At 43.6% G+C, this 22,172-nt stretch overlaps 1 protein-coding gene across 4 annotated transcripts in view; it reads right to left on the reverse strand.

Moving 5' to 3' along the window:
- The window catches only part of TNFRSF10B (TNF receptor superfamily member 10b), a 49,347-nt gene extending 29,225 nt beyond the window's left edge, over positions 1-20,122 (reverse strand). The window contains exons 1-2 of one of the 4 annotated variants that reach the window (XM_063607158.1): positions 19,413-20,121; positions 18,937-19,297 (exon numbers count right to left, since the gene is read on the reverse strand). In XM_063607158.1, the coding sequence (XP_063463228.1) occupies positions 18,937-19,080 (144 nt within the window). In that variant the 5' untranslated portion in view covers positions 19,081-19,297; positions 19,413-20,121. Of the gene's footprint in view, positions 1-18,936 lie in introns of all 4 variants that reach the window. The other 3 variants (XM_063607157.1, XM_014345891.4, XM_003823586.6) reach the window with 3 other exon arrangements.
- Positions 20,123-22,172: the final 2,050 nt, after the last annotated feature.

The following is a 22,172-nucleotide window of genomic DNA, read 5'->3' on the forward strand; positions in this document are numbered from 1 at the left end:
ATCTCATTATTGGGCAGCCCCACCCTCAGTTTGGTCTGGGAACAAAAAAGTCGCCAGCCAGAAGATAAGGACAGTGCTGCGTTCAGCGGCTGGTAGCTTGCGATGAGACAGTCTTCAGGAGGATCCCAGCAGCTGTCAGGTGAGGTTTCCCCAGGGGACCCTCCAGAGGGCTGTTTATGTGCAAATCTACACGTCCCTTTCTCTACTGGGGAAGAACAGAGATAAGGAGCGGACGTGCTCAAAGGGTGAGTCAATGGGATCTTAGGCCAGGAGCCTATTGTTTTCCCATTTGGGCTTGTTAAGCCATTTATCCGGTACTGCCAAGGGAAGCGACCGGGCTGGCTCATACACCCACTTTCCCTTTGGTTGATATCAGGTTTTGCGTTAGTTTTGAGAGTCTGTTTTGCCGTAGTGCACTTCCCCTTGGGTTTTTCTGAAATGTTTCCATTTGTTTGTGTGTCTGTCTTGTTCCTTTTGATACCATGTAAACTTGAAAATGGGAAGTATTGGGTCCATCTCTGCTGAGAGGCCTCTGGGAAGGAGAAAGATTTTTTGAAGCTCAATGATTGAGAGTCAGCTTAATTAAAAGCTAACATCCAAAATGTGTATGTGCATATGTGTGTGTGTGTGCACGCGCGGGCGTGAAGGCCTTTAAAAGGCCTTCATGTTTTTGGTTTTATTTCTCTCTCTCCTAGGGCCTTATCTTTTTGAGCAAAACTTTTTTTCTTCTCAGTTGACTGAATTCTGTTTTCTTCATTAATAGCTATTAAACAGAAGCTACTCTGGGGTTTTAAAGAAAAAGTGTAATTTAGACACTTAGAAATGTCTGTGGGAAAAAATTGTTTAAGTGCACTGTAAAAGCATCACATGGTCTAGCCTCATAATAATTCTCCCTTTTTGAAAACCCAGGATTCAGTGTGGGCTCCACCCAGAGCTCAAACATCCAGTTAAGGCCGGGAGTGGTGTCTCATGCCTGTAATCCCAGCACTTTGGAAGGCCGAGGCGGGCTGATCACTTGAAGTCAGGAGTTCGAGACCAGCCTGGCCAACATGGTGAAACCCCATCTCTAAGAAAAATACAAAAATTAACCAGGCATGGTGGCAGGCACCTGTAATCCCAGCTACTTGGGAGGCTGAGGCACGAGAATTGCTTTAACCTGGGAGACAGAGGTTGCAGTGAGCAGAGATCATGCCACTGTACTCTGGCCTAGGCAGAAGAGGGAGATTGAAAAATGAGGTCTTATGAATCTATACAATGTACTTCTATTGGCATGCATAATACACTTATGTATTTGTCTTGTGTACACCATGTTTCACTACTGAAGATATATAAAAGAGGTCTAATTAAATGGCTCAAAGAAAAATAAAAGCACTTGAATAACAGAAAAAAGGAAAGACTAGTCAAATGCTTTTTCAAGTTTATGTGACTTAAAATCTTTAATAAGTAAGCTGGTTTTAAAAATTATTGGTAAAGTAATATTAGAAATGTCTTAAGAGTTTCCAGCATACATTTTAGTTTGCATTTATTGATCAAGCAATTTCATACTTATCTCTGCCAAATATTATAAAGTGTCAAAATTTGGCATAGAGGCTACAAAACTATAATTCAGTGCAAACAGAATAATCTTTGCATGTGTAATTTTTAAATAAATGAAACATTAATATTGTTTTAATGAAGATAGTTACATCTTGAATTATTTAGTAAAATACCCCTTTTTTTTTTTTTTTAAGGTGGAGTCTCGCTCTGTCGCCCAAGCTGGAATGCAGTGGCGCGATCTCGGCTCACCGCAAGCTCTGCCTCCCAGGTTCACGCCATTCTCCTGCCTCAGCCTCCCGAGTAGCTGGGACTACAGGCGCCCGCCACCGCGCCTGGCTATTTTTTGTATTTTTAGTAGAGATGGGGTTTCATCATGTTAGCCAGGATGGTCTCCATCTCCTGACCTTCTGATCCGCCCACCTCGGCCTCCCAAAGTGCTAGGATTACAGGCGTGAGCCACCGCGCCTGGCCAAAATACCCTAACTTCTAATCTTGTGGCCTTAAGCAATCTAGTCCACAGACATGAAGGAAGTTTGTTCTGGGAAAGGACTGTTATCATATTTGTTTCAAAGCTAAATTATAAACTAAGTTAATAAACAAGAATACCTTGTAGGTTAGAAGGAAGATGGAGTCAGTTAGGTCAGATCATTTTCACTGTCTTGTTATAATTTTGCAATGGTGGTTTCATAACTTTAATGACAACTATCGCAGTTTTCATATATAATCTGGGTAAATGATTAAAATAAATAATTAGATAAATGTAATGGGATACATACTCATAAGTAAACTTGTCATAATTTAGAATCTAAAGTTATATTAAACAACAGATATCTAATTATTTGGGTATTTTCTAATAAAAATATATTGTAGGAAAACATTCTTTCTAAAGATTTGTCCTTTTTAAAGGGTAACTTTTTTTTTTTTTTTTTTTGAGACAGAGTCTTGCTCTGTCACCCAGGCTGGAGTACAGTGGCACAATTACGGCTCACTGCAAGCTCCACCTCCCAGGTTCACGCCATTCTCCTGCCTCAGCCTCCCGAGTAGGTGGGACTACAGGTGCCCACCACCACACCTGGCTAATTTTTTGTACTTTTTAGTAGAGACGGGGTTTCACCGTGTCAGCCAGGATGGTCTCGATCTCCTGACCTCGTGATCCGCCCGCCTCAGCCTCCCAAAGTGCTGGGATTACACGCGTGAGCCACCACGCCTGGCCAAGGGTAACTAATTTTTGTCTTATTCAAAGCTTATTTAAAGGTTATATATAAAACAAGGTAAAAGAAACCAGGAAATAAGAGAGATATAAAGTTATAAAAATAAGGAGAATTTTAAAGATTATTGGTCAAAGTATCTTCAAAAATGTAAATAGTTGGTCTAAATTATGCAGGTCAAATACTAGGTTTGCTAAATGCTTTAGGTCATAAAATGCTTCTTTGACTTAAAAAGTGTTCAATTTATTTTGGACTGTTAAATTCTAGATACGGCCTGGGGACATGTGAAATTAGCCATGTCCCCTAGCTATGCAAAAAGTTTTAGAGAAAAGAGAATTTATATAAGAAGGGCTCCTGTATGGTAAATTCTTGTCCTAAAGTAAATTAACTGGTTGTTTAAAGAGAGGGATGTTTAGAACAAGTCGGAAAGTCAAGGCATGTCAGAGATTGTCTGTGTAAGTTGTGAAAGAATTTATGAAAGGAAATTTATGCAAGAAATGTTGTATAATTTAAAGGTGATTAGGCCTCCTAAATGCTTTATAAAATGCCACTATGACTCTTAGCTGTACAACTTGCCTGCTTTGCAGCTAGGTAAGGCCTAGGACACATGGAGCTAGATGCTAGAATAAGTCAGACCTTACCTGCATTTCTGTCTAGGTCGTAGGCTCCACACCTAGTATATAATTAAAATCCCAAATTTACCAAGGTTTTCACCAAAAGAAAAGGTTGCTAAGAATTAACAATGTAATGTGTATTTAAGACTATTGAAAAAACAGTTTACATGCAAGGTGTGTAAGGAAAGTAAAATATACTTTTGGTAAAAAGATTATAAGGAGGCATGAGAATGTGGATATTTTTTACTAGATTAAAAGGTTAAAGGATTGTTTTAAGTTGGATAAAATAAAAATGAAAGTTTAAGCAAGCTGTGGAAGGGTAATTGTAAAGACAATTCTGTGTGTAAATGTATTGGCTAAAGTTAAAGGGATATCATCCAGTTTTTCTGTAAATTGAGCATTAAAATAAAAGCACAATGGGTTTCTCTTAGAGCACTAACCTTCTGTTTAACAAAAATTGTAAAGAGTTATGAAAGGTCTATAAAACTCTTACTTTATGGTCAAACATTAAAATTGGGTAAATGTGTCTATAAGGTTTTATTAAAAATTGGATTTAACATTAATAGTACACTAATGTAAAGGTGAAATGTGGCTTATTTGATATAAAATTATACAGGAAGCATTGTCAAACATGAAATGGTGTTTGGCTTTCTTTGGGCTGTATGTGCATAAATGTATTATTGGTATGTGTTCCAAAGTTATGGAAGACTCCTATAATTCTGATATATCTTAGTGTATGTTATCATTAATAATTATAATTGTTATGTTAAAATTATTGTGTGCCACAGAGGTAACAGATACCCTTGTCATCAATTGTGTCTTTAACTATGGCTACCCTAAAACCTTTTGTCCTCCATAAATAATTGTTGTCTGTCTTGTTTTGGTCCTCTTTAGAAGGTGGTTTTATAATCAGCTGTAAAGCTCTAACAGGTGCTCTTGAATGCAGGTTTCTGATAACTTTGGAGATTGTGACATCAAAATAGAGGAAAAACGTTGATGACTCTTGAAGAGTTAAAATGTTCATTAATATCAAACAGGACAGCAATTAACTGCATGAACTGAACTAATAGGAGACTGAAGTGATCTTTTTGACTTTTGGCTTAAAATGTTGCTAATCCTTTGTTTTGCTTTTCAGAGGCAAGGAAACTTTTCTTTTGAGCTATTAACACCTTTTAACATTTAAGTACAGTATACTCCTATGAACAAAATTTGGAGCATATTTGTTTCTCTCTACCTGATTTTCTCCAGAATTTGGAAACTGTGAGTATTCTTAAGTTATGGCAATATAGTTATTTGCATAAGTGCAGTAAGAATCTGTTTTCTTTTGTAACAGGACACAATTGGAAAAATTGGTTATTTTACCAAGGCTTTGACTTTGCTCTCCTTTAAGGAATCAAACTTGACTTAGGAAGCCAAGAAAGCCCTTGGAAACTGGCCTCATAATTTGTGTACACAGACCCTGTACAGGGTTTCTGACCTGTGGTAAGTAAAGAATGTCACTTTCTGACAGGCCAGGAACCCCAAGTTATCTTGGAACCTCAAGAAGAGAGGAATTCACCCAAATCATAGGTATTTGATGGTATAAATCCATGGTTGGGCTCGGCTTTAAAAAGGTCTTACCTTAGATTCCTGCTATGGAACAAAGTTCCATCAAAGCCCATTTAAAAGGCCTATGTAAAAAATAATTATTCTTGCTGCATGGTATATAAGTAATTAGGCCAAGTATAATACAGCAAACCAGTCCTACCATGATTTGTCTTTTAATAAAAATGGGAAACGAGAGAGAGAAAAATTATGTTTCAAAAATTATAGTTACACCTGTTAAATTCTAGTCTTCCTCGATGTTTTTCAGTTTTTATTATTTTCTACAGTTTGGATGAAATTCTAATTTTTCTGGCTGCAAGTCTCAAAATGTTTTCAATTTTTTCCTTTTTCTTTTCCTTTTTCTCCATTTTCCCTAACTGGAAATCACTGAAACCTAAGCTTTGCTTTCTTAAAGCCCTGTGAACTGAAAACTAGGTGTTTCAGCAGGCACTCTCTCTAAGCCCCTAAAATAGACAGTGCTACCGGGAACAAATCAACCTCCTCCACTCCAGCACTGCATTTGGTGCCCCATAACAATGACCCTCTCTCAGCTAAAAGTAGCCAGAAAGATTATGACACCCCATCTCCCTACGATTCTCATGATAAATAAATACACAAGCATGATAGAAATCATGCGCAAATTGACAGTGGGGATTGTAGCAGTCCAGGTTTCACTAATGCAGGCCTCCATCACAACTGTTTCAGTACTAATCAAGTGCTTAACTATTAAATGCTAAAAAAAAAAAAAAAAAAAAAAAAAAAAGGCCAGTGCCCTTATACAAAGGCTGGAATGTAACAGAAGCCCATCAAGAGCTTTGCTTAGGCCTTTCCTGGGCCTTAAAACATGACAAAATAATGGAGGAATTCTTAACAGGACCCATTTAGGATTAAACAAGTTTTATTGGGGGTTTTGAAGAAACTCCCCAGGCCTCCAAAAACAAGTGTGTGGGAGGGCTGAAGGAACTCCCCAAACCTCCATGGTTTAGCAGGAGACAAGATAAGGGTAACGACGCCAGCACCTGGACCCATTTAGATTAAGTAAATTTACTGAGGCTCCAGAGGAAGGTCTTCAGGACTCAGACCTTAGTTATAGATTAAAAGAAGTTAATCACTTATGTCTTTAGATGAATGCACACTTACATGTAGACATATAGCTTAGAAGGTATATAAGCTCTGAAACACTTTGTAATTTTGAGTTGGTCTGGCAATAATTTCCAGGCCTTCTCCCTGTAACCAGCTACAGAAATAAAAACTCTTTCTTCCCAGTTCATTGGCATCTCATTATTGGGTGGCAAGAAATAGCAGCCCGACCCTCAGTTTGGTCCAGGAACAGTATGGTTGTTCCTCAAAAAATTAAAAGTAGAATTACCAGATGATCCAGCAATCCCACTTCTGGGTATGTATCCAAAAGAACTGAAAGCAGGGTTTTCATGTTTATAATTTCACTGAAGCACATATATCCTGTCCTTAGAGTCGTCAGCTTTAAAACTATAAATACGATATTACCTTAATGCCCAACTTTGTATTATCTGCCCTACTATAATAAGTAGATTTACTTTGTTTTTTCAGGACTTGTTTTTGCCTGATAAGACTCAGGAATTCTGAAATGTGAAGTTAAGTGTGGCTCACGCCTGTAATCCCAGCATTTTGGGAGGCCGAGGCGGGCCATCATTTGAGGGCAGGAGTTTGAGACCAGCCTGACCAACATGGTGAAACCCTGTCTCTACTAAAAATACAAAAATTAGCTGGGCATGGCGGGGCATGCCTGTAATCCCAGCTACTCAGGAGGCTGAGGCAGGAGGATCCCTTGAACCTGGGAGGTGGAGGTTACAATGAGCCGAGAAATTTGCCACTGCACTCTAGCCTGGGCAACAGAGCAAGACTCCATCTCAAAAAAAAAAAAAAAGAGAACCATATTAATAGCTTCCCACAAGTTTTGATGCATTAAACCTTCATCATATCTTGAAATATTTTTGAATTAGCTTTTAATTTCTCCTTTGAACCATGGATTATTTATAAGTGTGTTGCTTAGCATCTAAATTTGGAGGTCTTTCTAGACATTGTTATCTATTTCCAATTGAATTTCATTGAGATCAGAGAACATACATTATATGAGTTCTCTTTTTTAAAAGAGACTTTACTTAGACTTATTTTATAGCCCAGAATCTGGGCTATAAAATGAGTGAGGGTACCATCTTCACTAGAAGAGAATGAGTTTTCAGTAGAGGCATGTGTCCTCTATAAATGTCAATTAAGTCAAGGTGGTTCAGATCTTTTATGACTTTTTTTTTTTTTTTTTTTGAGACGGAGTCTCACTCTGTTGCCCAGGCTGGATGGAGTGCAGTGGTGCGATCTTGGCTCACTGCAAGCTCCGCGTCCCTGGTTCATGCCATTCTCCTGCCTCAGCCTCCCGAGTAGCTGGGACTACAGGAGCCCACCACCACCCACCATGCCCGGCTAATTTTTGTATTTTCAGTAGAGATGGGGTTTCACTGTGTTAGCCAGGATGGTCTCAATCTCCTGACCTTGTGATCCACCTGCCTCGGCCTCCCAAAGTGCTGGGATTACAGGCGTGAGCCACTGCGCCCGGCCCTTTTATGACTTTACTGATATTTTTGTCAAACCGTTCCATTAATTGCTTAGAACAGTGTATTATAATTTCCTCTGAATTCTGTAATTTTTTTTTTTTTTTTGAGATTGGAGTCTCACTCTGTTGCCCAGGCTAGAGTGCTGTGGCATGATCTCGGCTCACTGCAACCTCCGCCTCCTGGGTTCAAGTGATTCTCCTACCTTAGCCTCCCCAGTAGCTGGGATTACAGGTGTATGACACCACACCTGGCTGATTTTTGTATTTTTAGTAGAGACAAGGTTTCTCTATTTTGGCTAAGCTGGTCTCGAACTCCTGACCTCAGGTGAATCCGCCTACCTTGGCCTCCCAAAGTGCTGGGTAAATTTTTGCTTCATTTATTTTGAAGCTCTATTATTGAGGACATATATCTTATGATTATTATGCCTACCAGATGAATTAACTCTCTTAACACTACAAAGGTCCCTTTTCATGTCTTATAATATTCTTTACTTTAAAATCCACCTCATATGATATTAAGATAGCCACAGCAGTTTTCTTAGGCTTATTACTTGAATGGTATATCTATTTTCATCCATTTGCTCCTACTATACCTGCATTTTGCTTTTAAATTCCATCTCTTGGCTGGGCACAATGGCTCATGCCTGTAATCCCAGCACTTGGGGAGGCCGAGGCGGGCAGATCACCTGAGGTCAGGAGTTCGAGACCAGACTGGCCAATATGGTGAAACCCCATCTCTACTAAAAATACAAAAATTAGCCAGGCATGGTGATGCATGCCTGTAATCCAAGCTACTTGGGAGGCTGAGGCAGGAGAACCGCTTGAACCCGGGAGGAGGTGGTTTCAGTGAGCTGACATCTCGCCACTGTACTCCAGCCTGGGTAATAGACCAAGACTCTGTCTCAAAAAAAAATTCCATCTCTTATAAACATTATGTAGTTAAGTCTTGCTTTTTCATCCTTCTAACCATATCTACCTTTGAGCTATAGTGTTTGGTGGATTTACAGTTAGTGTAATTATTAATATAGCCAAAATAGTTCTATAATTTTACCATTTTTTTGTCCATTCTATTTTTTTACCTGTTCCTTCTTACCTGCATATTTAATGTTAATTGAGTATGTTTTAGAATCCCATTTTAATTGTGTATTGGCTTTTTTTTTTCAGATGGATTTTCACTCTTGTTGCCCAGGCTGGAGTGCCATGGCACAATCTCGGCTCACCACAACCTCTGCCTCCCAGGTTCAAGCGATTCTCCTGCCTCAGCTTCCCGAGTAGCTGGGACTACAGGCATGCACCACAATGCCCAGCTAATTTTGTATTTTTAGTAGAGATGGGGTTTCTCCATGTTGGTTAGGGTGATCTTGAACTCCCAATCTCAGGTGATCCGCTCGCTTCACCCTCCCAAAGTGCTGGGATTACAGGTGTGAGCCACCATGCCCAGCTTGTGCATTGGCTTTTTAAATCAACAATATTTCCATTTTATATGTAATTGTTATAGTGACTATAATAAATGCTCTTTTTTAAATCTAAAACTAAGGTAAATTATATATAACATGAAACTTATCTTTTAATCTTTTAAAGTACGTAGTTCAGTGACACTACATTTATTAATGTTGTTGTGCAATAATCACAACTATCCATCCTCAGAAGTTATTTCATCTTCCCATTCTTCCCTCCTTACAACCCCTGGCATCCAACATTCTACTTTTGGTTTTTATGAATTTGACTACATTAGGTACCTCATATAAGTGGAATCCTATTTCATTTGTCCTTTCATGAATGGCATTTTACTGAGCATGTCTTTAATGTTCATCCATTGTGTAGCATGTGCCAGTATTTCCTTTCTTTTCAAGGCTGAGTAATACTCCATTGTATGAATATACCACATTATCTATTGATCTTTCCAACTTGGGTTTCTTCCACTTTTTGGCTATTGTGAATAATACTGCTATAAACGTGGGTGTACAAATATCTGTTTGAAACCATGCTTTCAATTCTTTTGGACGTATACCTAGAAGTGGGAATGATGGATCATCTGGTAATCCTGTTTTTACTTTTGAGGAACTATCATACTGTTTTCCATAGTGGCTGCACCATTTTACATTCCCATTAACAGGGCACGAGGGTTCCAACTTCTCTACAAACTTGCTAATGCTTATTGTGTGTGTGTTTTGTTTTTGTTTGTTTTTTGAGACGGAGTCTCGCTCTGTCGCCCAGGCTGGAGTGCAGTGGTGCCATCTCAGCTCACTGCAAGCTCCACCTCCTGGGTTCATGCCATTCTCCTGCCTCAGCCTCCCAAGTAGCTGGGACTACAGGCGCCTGCCACCATGCCGGGCTAATTTTTTTGTATTTTTTTTTAGTGGAGACGGGGTTTCACCATGTTAGCCAGGATGGTCTCAATCTCCTGACCTGGTGATCCACCTGCCTCGGCCTCCCAAAGTGCGGGGATTACAGGCGTGAGCCACCGCACCCGGCCTGTGTGTGTTTTTTATAATAGTCATCCTGATGGGTATAGGATGGTATCTCTGTTGTTTTGACCAGCAGTTCCCTAATGATTAGTGATTAAAGTATCTTTTCATATACTTATTGACCATTTGTATATTTGCTTTGGAGAAATGTTTATAAAAATCAGTTGCCCATTTTTAACTGGGTTGTTTGTTTTTGTTTTGTTAGATCGTAGGAATTCTTTATATATTTTAGATATTAAGCCCTTATCAGATATATAACTTACAAATATGTTCTCTCATTCTGTGGGTTTTGCCTTTTTATCCAGTTAATAGTATCTTTTGATGCACAAGAGTTACTGATTTTCAAGAAGTCCAAAATGTTTATTTTTTCTTTTGTTGCCTGTGTCCATGGTGTCACATCCAAGAAATTATTGCCAAATCCAATGTCACAGAATTTTTATCCTATATTTTCTTTCAAGAGTTCTATAGTTTTAGCACTTAACATTTACATCTTTTATTTGTTTTTAGCTATTTTTTAAATACGATGTTAGGCTAAGGTTCACTTCATTCTTTTGAATGTGGATATCCGGTTCTCCTAGCCCCCTTCATTGAAAAGACGGCCCTTTCCTCCATTCAACAGTCTTGGCATCCTTGTGAAAAATAATTTGGCCATATATGTGAGTGTTTATTTCTGGCTGCTCTATTCTATTCCACTGATCAATTTATCTGCTTTTGTGTCAGTACCATGCTGTTTTGATTACTGCAGCTTTGTAGGAAGTTTTGAAAATCAGGAAGTGTGAATCCTACTACATTTTTATTTTCAAGATTGTTTTGGATATTCTGGTCCCTAGAAATTCCATATGAATTTTAGGATGCATTTTTTCATTTCTGCAAAAATGTCCTTGGGATTTTGATAGAGATTACATTGAATGTATAGATCACTTTAGGAAATGTTGACATAATTAGTCTTACAATTCATAATCATGGCATATCTTTCCATTTATTTTTGTATTCTTTAATTACTTTCAGTAATGTTTTATAGTTTTCATTGTACAAGTCTTCCACCTCCTTGGTGAGTTTACTCCTATTTTATTATTTTTGATACTATTGTAAATGGATTTTTTCCTAATTTCTTTTTTTGAATTGTTCATTGGTAGTGTATAGAAATGCAATTGACTTTTCCAGTTGATTTTGTATTCCACTTCTTTGATGAATTCATTTTAGTGCTACTAAATAAAAATTAAAAACACAGTTTAGATATACCCCACAGCAATTACCCATAACCATGTAGCCAAAACTTAAGACATCCTGATATCCCTGAAACATTAGCTATAATCATAAAAAAACCCCACAAAATGTAAGTTTTACACCTTCGTCATGACGTAATATGGTTCAGTGAAGTTAAATCAAGCAGCTATAGAAAAATCAGCTTAAACAGCTCTGATTGCCTTTAAAAAGAATATAAATTTATAATAGTCAATCATGAAATTGTCAAAATACATCCTCCTTTATAGCCTGTACTATACCTGCTGTAAGGCAAGTTTCTTACCACTTGGTTTGAAATCTCCCACATTGCAATCTGTACTGTCTTTTACTGAACAACAATAAATTTCAAAATTTTAAAAATTTAGTATGATTTTATTTTTGGCAGTTTAATTTTTTGTGAAATCTTTTGATTTTTTTACCAGTAAGATCATATCATCTGAAAACACAGATTATTTTACTTTTTCCTTTACAGTTCAGATGCTCTTATTTCTTTTTCTTGCCTGTTTTGGCTAGAATTTCCAGTACTATGCTGAGTGGCAAAGGTGGGTAGGTATCCTTATGTTGTTCTTAATCTTAAAGGAAAAGCTTTCCGTCTTTCAACACTGAGTATGATGTTAGCTGTGGGGTTTTCTTACATGGCTTTTATGATGTTGTGGAAGTTTTCTTCTATTCTTAGTTTGCTGAGTGTTTTCATCATGAAAGGGCTTTGAATTTTATCAGAGGCTTTCCCTGTATCAACTCAGATGCTCATGTGTTTTTTCCCCCTTCATTCTATTAATGCAATGTATTACATTGTTCAATTTTCATTTGTTCAAACATTCTTGCATTCCGGAAATAAATCCAACTTGGTCATGGTGTATAATCCATCTAAGGTACTGTTGAATTCTCTCTGATAGTATTTTGTTGAAGATTTTTGCATCAATTAGGGATACTGGGATATAGCTTTATTTTCTTGTAGTATCTTTATCTGCTTGGGTATCAGAGCAATGCTGGCCTCACAGAAAGAGTCAAGAAAGGTTCCCTTCTCTTTAAGTTTTTGAAAGAGTTTGAGAAGTAGTGGTATTAGCTCTTCATTAAAAGCTTGTTAGAATTCACTAGTGAATTCTGTCAGTTTAATTAATAGTATTGAAGAATCAATGTTGGTTTTGTGGATTTTCTCTATGGTTTTTCTTTTTCTTTCTTTGAGACAGAGTCTCATTCTGTTGCCCAGGCTGGAGTGCAGTGATGTGATCTTGGCTCACTGCAACCTACATCTCCGGGGCTCAAGAGATCCTCCCACCTCAGCCTCCCGAGTAACTGGGATCACAGCTGTGCTCCCCCAGGCCAGGCTGCTTTTTATATTTTTTGTAGAGACAGGGTTTTGCCATATCCAAGCTGGTCTCAAACTCCTGGCTTCAAGCAATCCTCCTGTCTTGGCCTCGCAAAGTGCTGGGATTATAGGCGTGAGCCATCACATCCGGCCTCTACTGTTTTTCTATTCTCTGTTTTATTTATTTCTCTTCTAATAATTATTTCCTTTATAATGCTAACTCTAGGTTTGGTTCATTCTTTTTCTAATTCCTACATTTGTAAACTTAGCTTGTTGATTTAAGATCCTTCTTCTTTTTTAATTAAACCATTTCTGGCTATAAATATCATAGATGGAATCAGATACTATATATGCTTTTCTGTCTGGTTTAACTCAGCATAAGTATTTTGAAATTCGGTCATATTTTCATGTGCATCAGTACTCCGTTCCTTTTTATTACTGAGTTGTATGGCAGAATTAATATGGTAATATTATAAAATGTAGGAGACTTGAAATAATACAGATTCATTCATCTCCACTACTCATTCTTTCTGCTATAGTTGTCTCAGGCATGTTCTTATGTTACAAACCCTACAAAGTGTTATATTACTTGATAGTGAATATTTTCAAGAAATTAAGAGGAAATAATCATTCTTTATATGTGCATTCATATTTCTATTCCTGATGATCTTCCTTCTTTCCTTAAAATCCATGTTCCCAGCCGGGCAAGGTGGCTCATGCCTGTAATCCCAGCACTTTGGGAGGCCAAGGCGGTGGATCTCCTGAGGTCAGGAGTAGTTTGAGACTAGCCTGGCCAACATGGTGAAACCCCGTCTCTACTAAAAATACAAAAATTAGCTGGGTGTGGTGGCAAGCGCCTGTAATCCCAGCTGTTCAGGAGGCTGAGGCAGGAGAATCGCTTGAACCCAGGAGGCAGAGGTTGCAGTGAGCCGAGATTGCGCCATTGCACTCCAGCCTGGGCAGCAACAGTGAAACTGTCTCAAAAAAAAAAAAAAATCCATGTTTCCATTTCATTTCATCTCTATTCAGATTGAAATCTTTTAGCATTTTGTGTACTGCAGGTCTATGAGCAATGACGTGCCCATACTGTCTCCAATAGCACATTCAGGTTCCTAATTCTTAAAGCCATTTATGCCCATTTACTCTTTCTTATTTGGTAATGACCTCACCCAAGTCTCAGATTAGAAACACTAGAATCCACCACAAACCTCTTTCCTCTTCTTGCCAAACCCATTGCATCACCGGCCTGCGTTATCATCATTTCCCTCAGATCCGCCTCAGCTGCCACTTGCCTCCTTCACGATAATGCAACCTGACCCTCACCCTAACCACTAGGACCCATCCCTAATGCTGTCCAGGCCACACCTGAGTTCACCCACCTAATCCACTCTCCACTGGGTGAACAATGATCTTTAATGGGTGGATCTGATGAGGGATGTCCCCGGTGAAAACTTGACAATGGCCTTGGTGACTCTGGACTTGGGTGATCCTCCGTACTCTATTCAGATCCTCTGTTCTGTCCTCAGCCTGCCTGCCACACTCCCCACCTCTCACGTTTAACACACTCTATGAGCAGGCTGAGGACACAACGTCTGGGTTAGTGCAGCTTCCTAGAATCCACGTTACTCATTCATTCATTCATGGAAAGCATGTAGGCGCCTGGCGACCACATATGCAAGGAGCCGTGGAGTATCGGGAACATGGCACGGCCCTTCCTTTCCTTAGCACAGTTTCCATTCACAGGAGCTGAGGCACAGCCATCATTAACCCCAAAGTCCATGAACATGCAAAGAGTCTGGAGGGGCTGCCCAGGCAGAGGTGACAAATGCCATCGGTGGCAGGGACAGTAGTGGACATAGAGGAAAGAGTTCACACAGAATCCCAGACAGACAGGAATCCAGTGTAATGGGGGAGGGGAGTAAAAACAAGAGAGGTACTGCTGAATTAATATTGTAATATGATTACAAAATGTAGGAGAGTTGAAATAATAGATCCATTCATCACCATTCATTCTTTCTGCTGTGCAGGACGAGGCTGTGCTGTCTGTGGGCCTCTCTGATTGAGAGAGAATGGGCGTGTGGCCAGAGATGCACGGCTGTGTTGGGCCACAGAAATGGGCTCATGGGGGTGTCCATGGGCATGGTTAAGAGAGAGAAGGAAAACAAGAAAAAAGGAGGCCAGGAGTTTGGCTTATTTCAGTTCTTGTCCCATTGAATTCTAGGGACCCTGCCTCCTCCCGGACATGAGCCATTGGCGGGGTTTCCCTGTCTTATGACTCACCCACCTGTGATTCAGGCTCCTTGCTTTACACCAAGTTTGAGCATAAAACCTGCTAATATTTCTCGTCAAAAATTAACCCGAATAACCTCTTCTTTCCTCTCTGAGTCATCCACATCCTTAAAACTGCCCAGGATAATCACAGTTCCTGCATAGGTTGTTGTGTGAACTGAAAGTGTTAATATGTATGGAAAGTGCTTAGAACACAGAACTTTAAACACATGCTCTGATTAGTACAATCATTACCCTCAAAGCTGATTTTAAGCAAACCATATTATCCTGGCCAAACTACCATGACCTGGAGCCTTGGGACTGCACAGCCTCCCTCTGTCAGTCAAATATGGAGGGATGACATCTCTGGAGCCAGCACAGCCACTCTGGAGGTGGGGGAGGTGACAGTGGTAGGACCTCATGCTTCCTGATAGTTATTTAGGTCCCTGCTGTCACCTGCTCCACCGGACTGTGGGCTCCAGGGAGTAGTCAGTATTCACACAGGGCTCATTTGTCCTTCCCCAACCCAGGCACAGATTTTCCCAGAGTAAAGGGCTCCTCCTCTACCTGATGAATGAATCACTCCTGTCCCCGCCGCCAAGCACATGCAGTGAGACTAGCTGTGGCCTCAGCTCACTGCGTAAGGACAGCCTCCAGCTACAGCAGGGGCAGAGGACCCTGTAGAGCTCTGTAGTCTCTGTTGAGAACCACAGGCAGGAACTCCCAGAGGCCAAGTGCAGGTCAGAGACTGGGAGAAGCAGCTGCCTGGAGGACTCTGGGATCCTTGCAGAGGACATGTCCAGTGTCTGCTAAGACTGACTCTGGGTGCCTGAGAAGAAGCCACCCAGGGAAGGAGAGACTAGATTGTGGACCACTCAGGGCTGGGAGATCTGCATGTTCCCCTTCCCACAGTGGACAGAACGCATGCCAGGGTGCTGGCTAGTTACCATCAGAAGTCGACCACTATAACTTTAGTAGTTAACTAAATGAGCCCCTGAATAAGGCAACTGAACACAAGGTATATAGTTATACGTAGATAAAAGCTAGTATCAGAGGAGCAAACTGATCCTCAGTTTTCTGTGACCAGAATAATACCCAATAGACTTTGAAAGAACACAATGATGTTCGGTACCGAAGAAAGCAAAATTCACAATATCATGCAATAAGAAATTACTATGCATGAAAAAAAAAGTCCCTACGGGCAGGAAAAAAAATGTAATCAACAGAAACAGTGGCCGTAATAACAGATATAATGGTGTTGATAGATTAAAGACCTTAAAACAGGTCATCTAAAGCTTACAAATATACTCAAGAATATTTAAAAAACAGAAAAACAACACCACCACCAAAATCATAGGTTGTGCACAGTGGCTCAGGCCTGTAATCCCAACACTTTGGGAGGACAAGGTGGGAGGATTCCTTGAGCGCAGGAGTTTGAGACCAGCCTGGACAACATGGTGAAACCGTCTCTACTAAAAATACAAAAATTAGCCAGGTGTGGTTGCAAGTGCCTGTGGTCCCGGCTACTTGGGAGGCTGAGGTGGGAGGATCACTTGAGCCCAAGAGGTTGAGGCTGCAGTGAACTCTGACTGTGCCACTGCACTCCAGCCTGGGTGATAGAGTAAGACCGTGTCTCAAAAAAGAAAAACACAAAAGATGACCAGGAAATAGATGGAAGATATTAAAAATGCCAAAAGAGAACTTCTAAAGTTCAAAAAATATATATCTGATATACAGTAGATGAGATTAACAGCAGGTTAGATTCTGCAGAAGCAGATCAATGAACTTGAAGAGCCCTCACAGGGAAATGTCCAAAATGAAACATAGAAAATGATGGAGGAAAAAAAAGAACAGATACTAAGTTAGCTCTGACACAAAATCTAACATTCTAACGTAAATGTAATAAGATCTCAGTCACCAGAAGAGACAGAGTATTTGAAGAAATAATGGCTGAAAATCTTCCAAGTAGAACATAAACTCGGCTGGGCGTGGTGGCTCACCCCTGTAATCCCAGCATTTTGTGAGGCCGAGGCGGGCAGATCACGAGGACAGGAGATCCAGACCATCCTGGCTAACACGGTGAAACCCCGTCTCTACTAAAAATACAAAAAGTTCGCTGGGCGTGGTGGTGCATGCCTGTAGTCCCAGCTACGCGGGATGCTGAGGCAGGAGAATGGCGTGAACCCAGGAGGCAGAGGTTGCAGTGAGCCGAGATCCCACCACTGCACTCCAGCCTAGGAGACAGAGGCAAGACTCCATCTCAAAACAAACAAACAAAAAAAACATAAACTCTAAAACCCCAAATCCAAGAAATTCAACATAACTCTGTTGTGGCTTGCTTTCTTTTTTTTGAGTTGGAGTCTTGCTCTTGTCTCCCAGGCTGGAGTGCAGTGGCGCCATCTCTGCTCACTGCAACTTCTGCCTCCCCGGTTCAAGTGATTCTCCTGCCTCAGCCTCCCAAGTAGCTGGGACTGCAGGTGCCCACCACCACACCCAGCTAATTTTGTATTTTTAGTAGAGACGGGGTTTCACCATGTTGGTCAGGCTGGTCTCGAATCCCTGACCTCATGTGATCTGCCCGCCTCGGCCTCCCAAAGTGCGGGGATTACAGGCATGAGCTACCAGACCCGGCTGTTGTGGCTTTCTTTACAGAAAAGTCTCCAAGGAGAACATAAACTCTAAAACCCCAAATCCAAGAAATTCAACACAACCCAGTTGTGGCTTTCTTTACAGAAAAATCTTCCAAGTAGAAAGAACATGAAAGTCTAAAGCCAAAAATCCAAGAAATTCTTTATAGAAATTAAAAAAAAAAAACCCCACAACAGGGCAAACAAACCAAATCACTGCAAACCAGTGCTAAGAAAAATCTTTAAAAGCAGCCAGAGACCAAAGATCCACCACCCAAAGAGAGGCAAGATGCCCTGGGGACCTAGGCCCACAGAAACCACAGCAGGAGGGGGAGGCAGAGGTCCCTGTACACTCTCCTCACTAGGACGGTTCGGTCCTCCCTCCACTCAGAGGTGAGACCAAGGACATACTGTGGTGTGGGGCGGAAACAGTGAACTCAACATGAGATGTGTAACAATATCCCATGAAACTCCAATGCTTCACACTGACATTCTTCTAGGTCAACACCAGCATTCTCTTGACCTTCCTTTCACTGTTCCTCCTCTCCCTTCCAGCCCCTCTGTACAGTCTTGAGTTAGGTCTAGGCCCACACACTTCCCCACTCTGAGCTGCGGTCTCTTCCTCTGTAAAATGTGATGATTCACAACCTCTCCTGGCCCCAAGCGCTGTTCCAGGCGCTGAGCACACCATGCTGTTCCCTACAAAGCCGACTCTTTGTCCCTTCCCCATTATCACAGATACTTGCCAAGAGGTGGCAAGAAAGGCTCCTCCCAGGCCAAAATGCAGCTGCTATTATCAAGCAGGTCAGGCCCCAAGTGCCACAGACTCCCTTCTCCTAAATCTCGTTTTCCCAAGGAACCCCAAACAATGGCATTGGCGATGAGCGGCCCCGCACGCGTAGGGGCGCAGCCGCTAAGGAGGGGAAGGGGCCTCTCCAGCTGCGCCCGCGACGACTCCCGCGCACGGAACGGAACCACTGGGCCGCAGCGACCACAGGGGAGTTCTTCGCCGGCCGCAGGTTCAAAGCTATCTGCAATGAGCACCTTTAGGAATTCATTCGAAGGCGCAAAAGAAAAAGAAATTAAGGCAGGAACTGAGCGAGGAAGGAAGGGAGGGAAAGAAAGAAAGGAAGAAAGAGAAAAAGAGAAAGAAACAGAAAGTAAGGAAAGAAAACAAAATCAAAGTCCGACGACCTCCCCGTGGCTTCACGCAGCTTACTCGGGAATTCCCACTTTGTCGCCCTCCCCCACTGGATTCGGGAATTTACACCGAGTGGAGCGCGCGCTCTGCTCCCTCGCGGCCCAGGTCGCTCCTGCCCAGCCCGGGGACCTGGCTCTTCCCCCGACTCCGACGACTGGTGCGTCTTGCCCGGACATGCCCGGCCGCAAGCGACCCGGGCCACGCACCCCCGCCGTGTCCCCCTCTCTCCCTGCCCTCTCCAGGCGCCAGGCACGCTCTTCCCCAACCAGGGACCGCGGCGGGTACTCACCAACAGCAGGACCGCGGCGACAATGAGCACAAGGGTCTTGGGAACCCGGAGCCCAGGCCTGGCTCCCCGCGCCTCCCTGGGTCCTGGGCCGTGCCTTTTCCGGGCCCCCGAAGCGGCCGGGGCGTTCTGTCCCCGTTGTTCCATGGCGGTAGGGAATGCTCTTAGTCTCCCAGGCCCGTGGGTTTCAGCCCTTAAAGTAGATCGGGCATCGTCCGTGTATTTTGTGGGCGCAGAGATTGCGGGGTACTCGGGACGCGTGCTGATTTATGTGTCCAGGCTGACTTGGGGCGGCGCGGCTGTACTTTCACTGCCCCCCCGGCAGGCGTCATTCGGGGCGGGGCGAATCAGAGCCAATATGCAACTGCAAATTCCGCCACAGGTTGGTGACAAAAAATAAATAAATAATGAGTCTCGTCAAAGCAACCCTCCGCAAGCGCGTCCAAGTGGGGCAGGGAGGGGAAGGGACTGGAACTAACCTTCGCCCGGGGCTGTGGTTTGTTTCTGGGTCCTGTCCGCCCCAGGACAGGCACCGAAACTTGGGGGGAATGAGTTGAGGGAGGCGCTTAGGGAGTTGACGCCTCCCGGGGTCGCGCTCTTGGCTGTGAACAGGGTTCTTGAGGTTCAGAGTTGGCTTTCCAGGCGCGTCTTGATCCTCTCCCCTTCCCAGGGGCACCTGTCCCTCCTGTTCTCTCCTTCTCTCTTTCTTCTTTCCTTTTCTTTCATTCTTTCGTTTTCTTTCTTCTTCGTTCCTTCCTTCCTGCTTTCTCTTTCCTTCCTCCCTCCCTCCCTTTCTTCCTTGTGGTTTTTTTGAGACGGTCTCTCTGTGGCTCAGATTGGTGCGCGGTGGTGTGATTCCGGCTCACTGCAACCTCCATCTCCCAGGTTCAAGCGATACTCCCACCTCAGCCTCCCATGTAGCTGGGACTACAGGCCTGCACCACCATACCTGGCTAATTTTTGTATTTTTAGTAGACACGGGGGTTCACTACGTTGGCCAAAAGACCATTGAACCCAGCTTACACTCACACCTAGTCCACAAATGTGCCTGTGTCCCTGCACCCTTGCTACACTTGGCTTTCATTTGTCACTAGTCTAGGAAATAAAACATGATACATCACATTGTTACGTATTTTCATTCCTTCATGGTACTGTGTCCGGAATTGGTGGGTTTTTGGTCTCACTGACTTCAAGAATGAAGCCTCGGACCCCCGTGGTGAGTGTTACAGTTCTTAAAGGCGGCGTGTCCGGAGTTTGTTCCTTCTGATGTTCGCTCATGTGTTCAGAGTTTCTTCCTTCTGGTGGGTTCGTGGTCTCACTGGCTCAGTAGTGAAGCTGCAGACCTTCCCGGTGAGTGTTACAGCTCCTAAGGCAGTGGGTCTGGAGTTGTTCTTTCCTGCGGGTGGGCTCTTGGTCTCGCTGGCTTCAAGACTGAAGCTGCAGACCTTCACGGTGAGTGTTACAGCTCATAAAGGCAGTGTGGACCCAGAGTGAGCAGTAGCAAGATTTATTGCAAAGAGCGAAAGAACAAAGCCCCCACCGTGTGGAAAGGGGCCCTAGCGGTTGCCACTGCTGGCTCTGGCAGCCTGCTTTTATTCTTATCTGGCCCCACCCACATCCTGCTGATTGGTAGAGCAGGAGTGGTCTGTTTTGACAGGGCGCTGATTGGTGTGTTTACAATCCCTGAGCTAGACACAAAGGTTCTCCACTTCCCCACCAAATTAGCTAGATACAGAGTGTGGACACAAAGGTTCTCCGAGGCCCCACCAGACTAGCTAGATACAGAGTGTCAATTGGTGCATTCACAAACCCTGAGCTAGACACAGGGTGCTGATTGGTGTGTTTACAAACCTTGAGCTAGATACAGAGTGCCAATTGGTGTATTTACAATCCCTTAGCTAGACATAAAGGTTCTCCACGTCCCCACCAGACTCAAGAGCCCAGGTGGCGTCACCCAGTGGATCCTGTGCCGTGCGCCCGCACTCCTCAGCCCTTGGATGGTCGATGGGACTGGGCGCCGTGGAGCAGGGGGCGGCGCTCGTAGGGGAGGCTTGGGCCACACAGGAGCCCACGGAGGGGGTGGGAGGCTCAGGCATGGCGGTCCGAGCCCTGCCCGTCAGGAAGGCAGCTAAGGCCCGGCGAGAAATCAAGTGCAGCGCCGGTGGGCCGGCACTGCTGGGGGACCCAGTACACCCTCCGCAGCCGCTGGCCCGGGTGCTAAGCTCCTCATTGCCCGGGGTCGGCAGGGCCGGCCGGCCGGCTGCTCCGGGTGCAGGGCCCCCCGAGCCCACGCCCACCCGGAACTCCAGCTGGCCCGCAAGTGCTGCGCGCAGCCCCGGTTCCCGCTAGCGCCTCTCCCTCCACACCTCCCTGCAAGCTGAGGGAGCAGGCTCCAGCCTTGGCCAGCCCAGAAAAGGGCTCCCACAGTGCAGCGGTGGGCAGAAGGGCTCCTCAAGTGCCGCCAAAGTGGGAGCCCAGGCAGAGGAGGCGCCGAGAGCGAGCGAGGGCTGTGAGGACTGCCAGCATGCTGTCACTTCTCAGTACTAGGAATTTTCAAGGATACGGGAGTTTTTGGTACTGGGAGTAGATGACTGGGGGGATCCAGGCAAGACTGCAGGGGAGGGCGGCAGAGAAGACTTAATTCCCAGCTGTGTACTTGGAAAACCGTGCTCAGCTGGGGCCAGTCCCTGCCAACCGCCATGCCTGTTAATGGAAATAAGGTCTCCATCCTCAGGCTGTCAGGGTGACTTCAGATGAGCCTGGAGCTTGAGCTCAGTTCCTGACCCCAGGTCCTGGCTCTGTCAATGCTGGACTGGTCCAATCTCTATGCCAGGTCCTTCCACCCCATTCCTCTCTTTATCAAAGTAGGAATCAAGAAGATCCGAAGGCTCAGGCTCTCAGGTTGTTAGAGAGTACTGAAATTGGAGGCTGTGGATGGCTGGGCCCTGCCGTGCTCCCGGTCCAGCTCAGTGACTCTGGTATGGCCCCAGCTCCTTCCTGTAAAATGAGGGGATAAAAATCTTCAGCAGCCCCGTGTAAACTTCTGCAGGCTCTGTTAACAGGTCTGGGAGGACAAACTGCATCCTCAGGGCTGGTGTCAGTCACTCTGGACTCTGGATCCCCAGGGCACATGTCCTCCACTCAGCAGAGGCTGCACCTTCTCCTACCTGCACCTCAGTACCAGCTCCCTGAGCTTGAGACAGAAACTTCTGAAGACTGGGGTGGAGCGCCATGCAGAG

Source organism: Pan paniscus, chromosome 7 (assembly GCF_029289425.2).
Source record: "Pan paniscus chromosome 7, NHGRI_mPanPan1-v2.0_pri, whole genome shotgun sequence".
NCBI classification, from domain to species: Eukaryota; Metazoa; Chordata; class Mammalia; order Primates; family Hominidae; genus Pan; species Pan paniscus.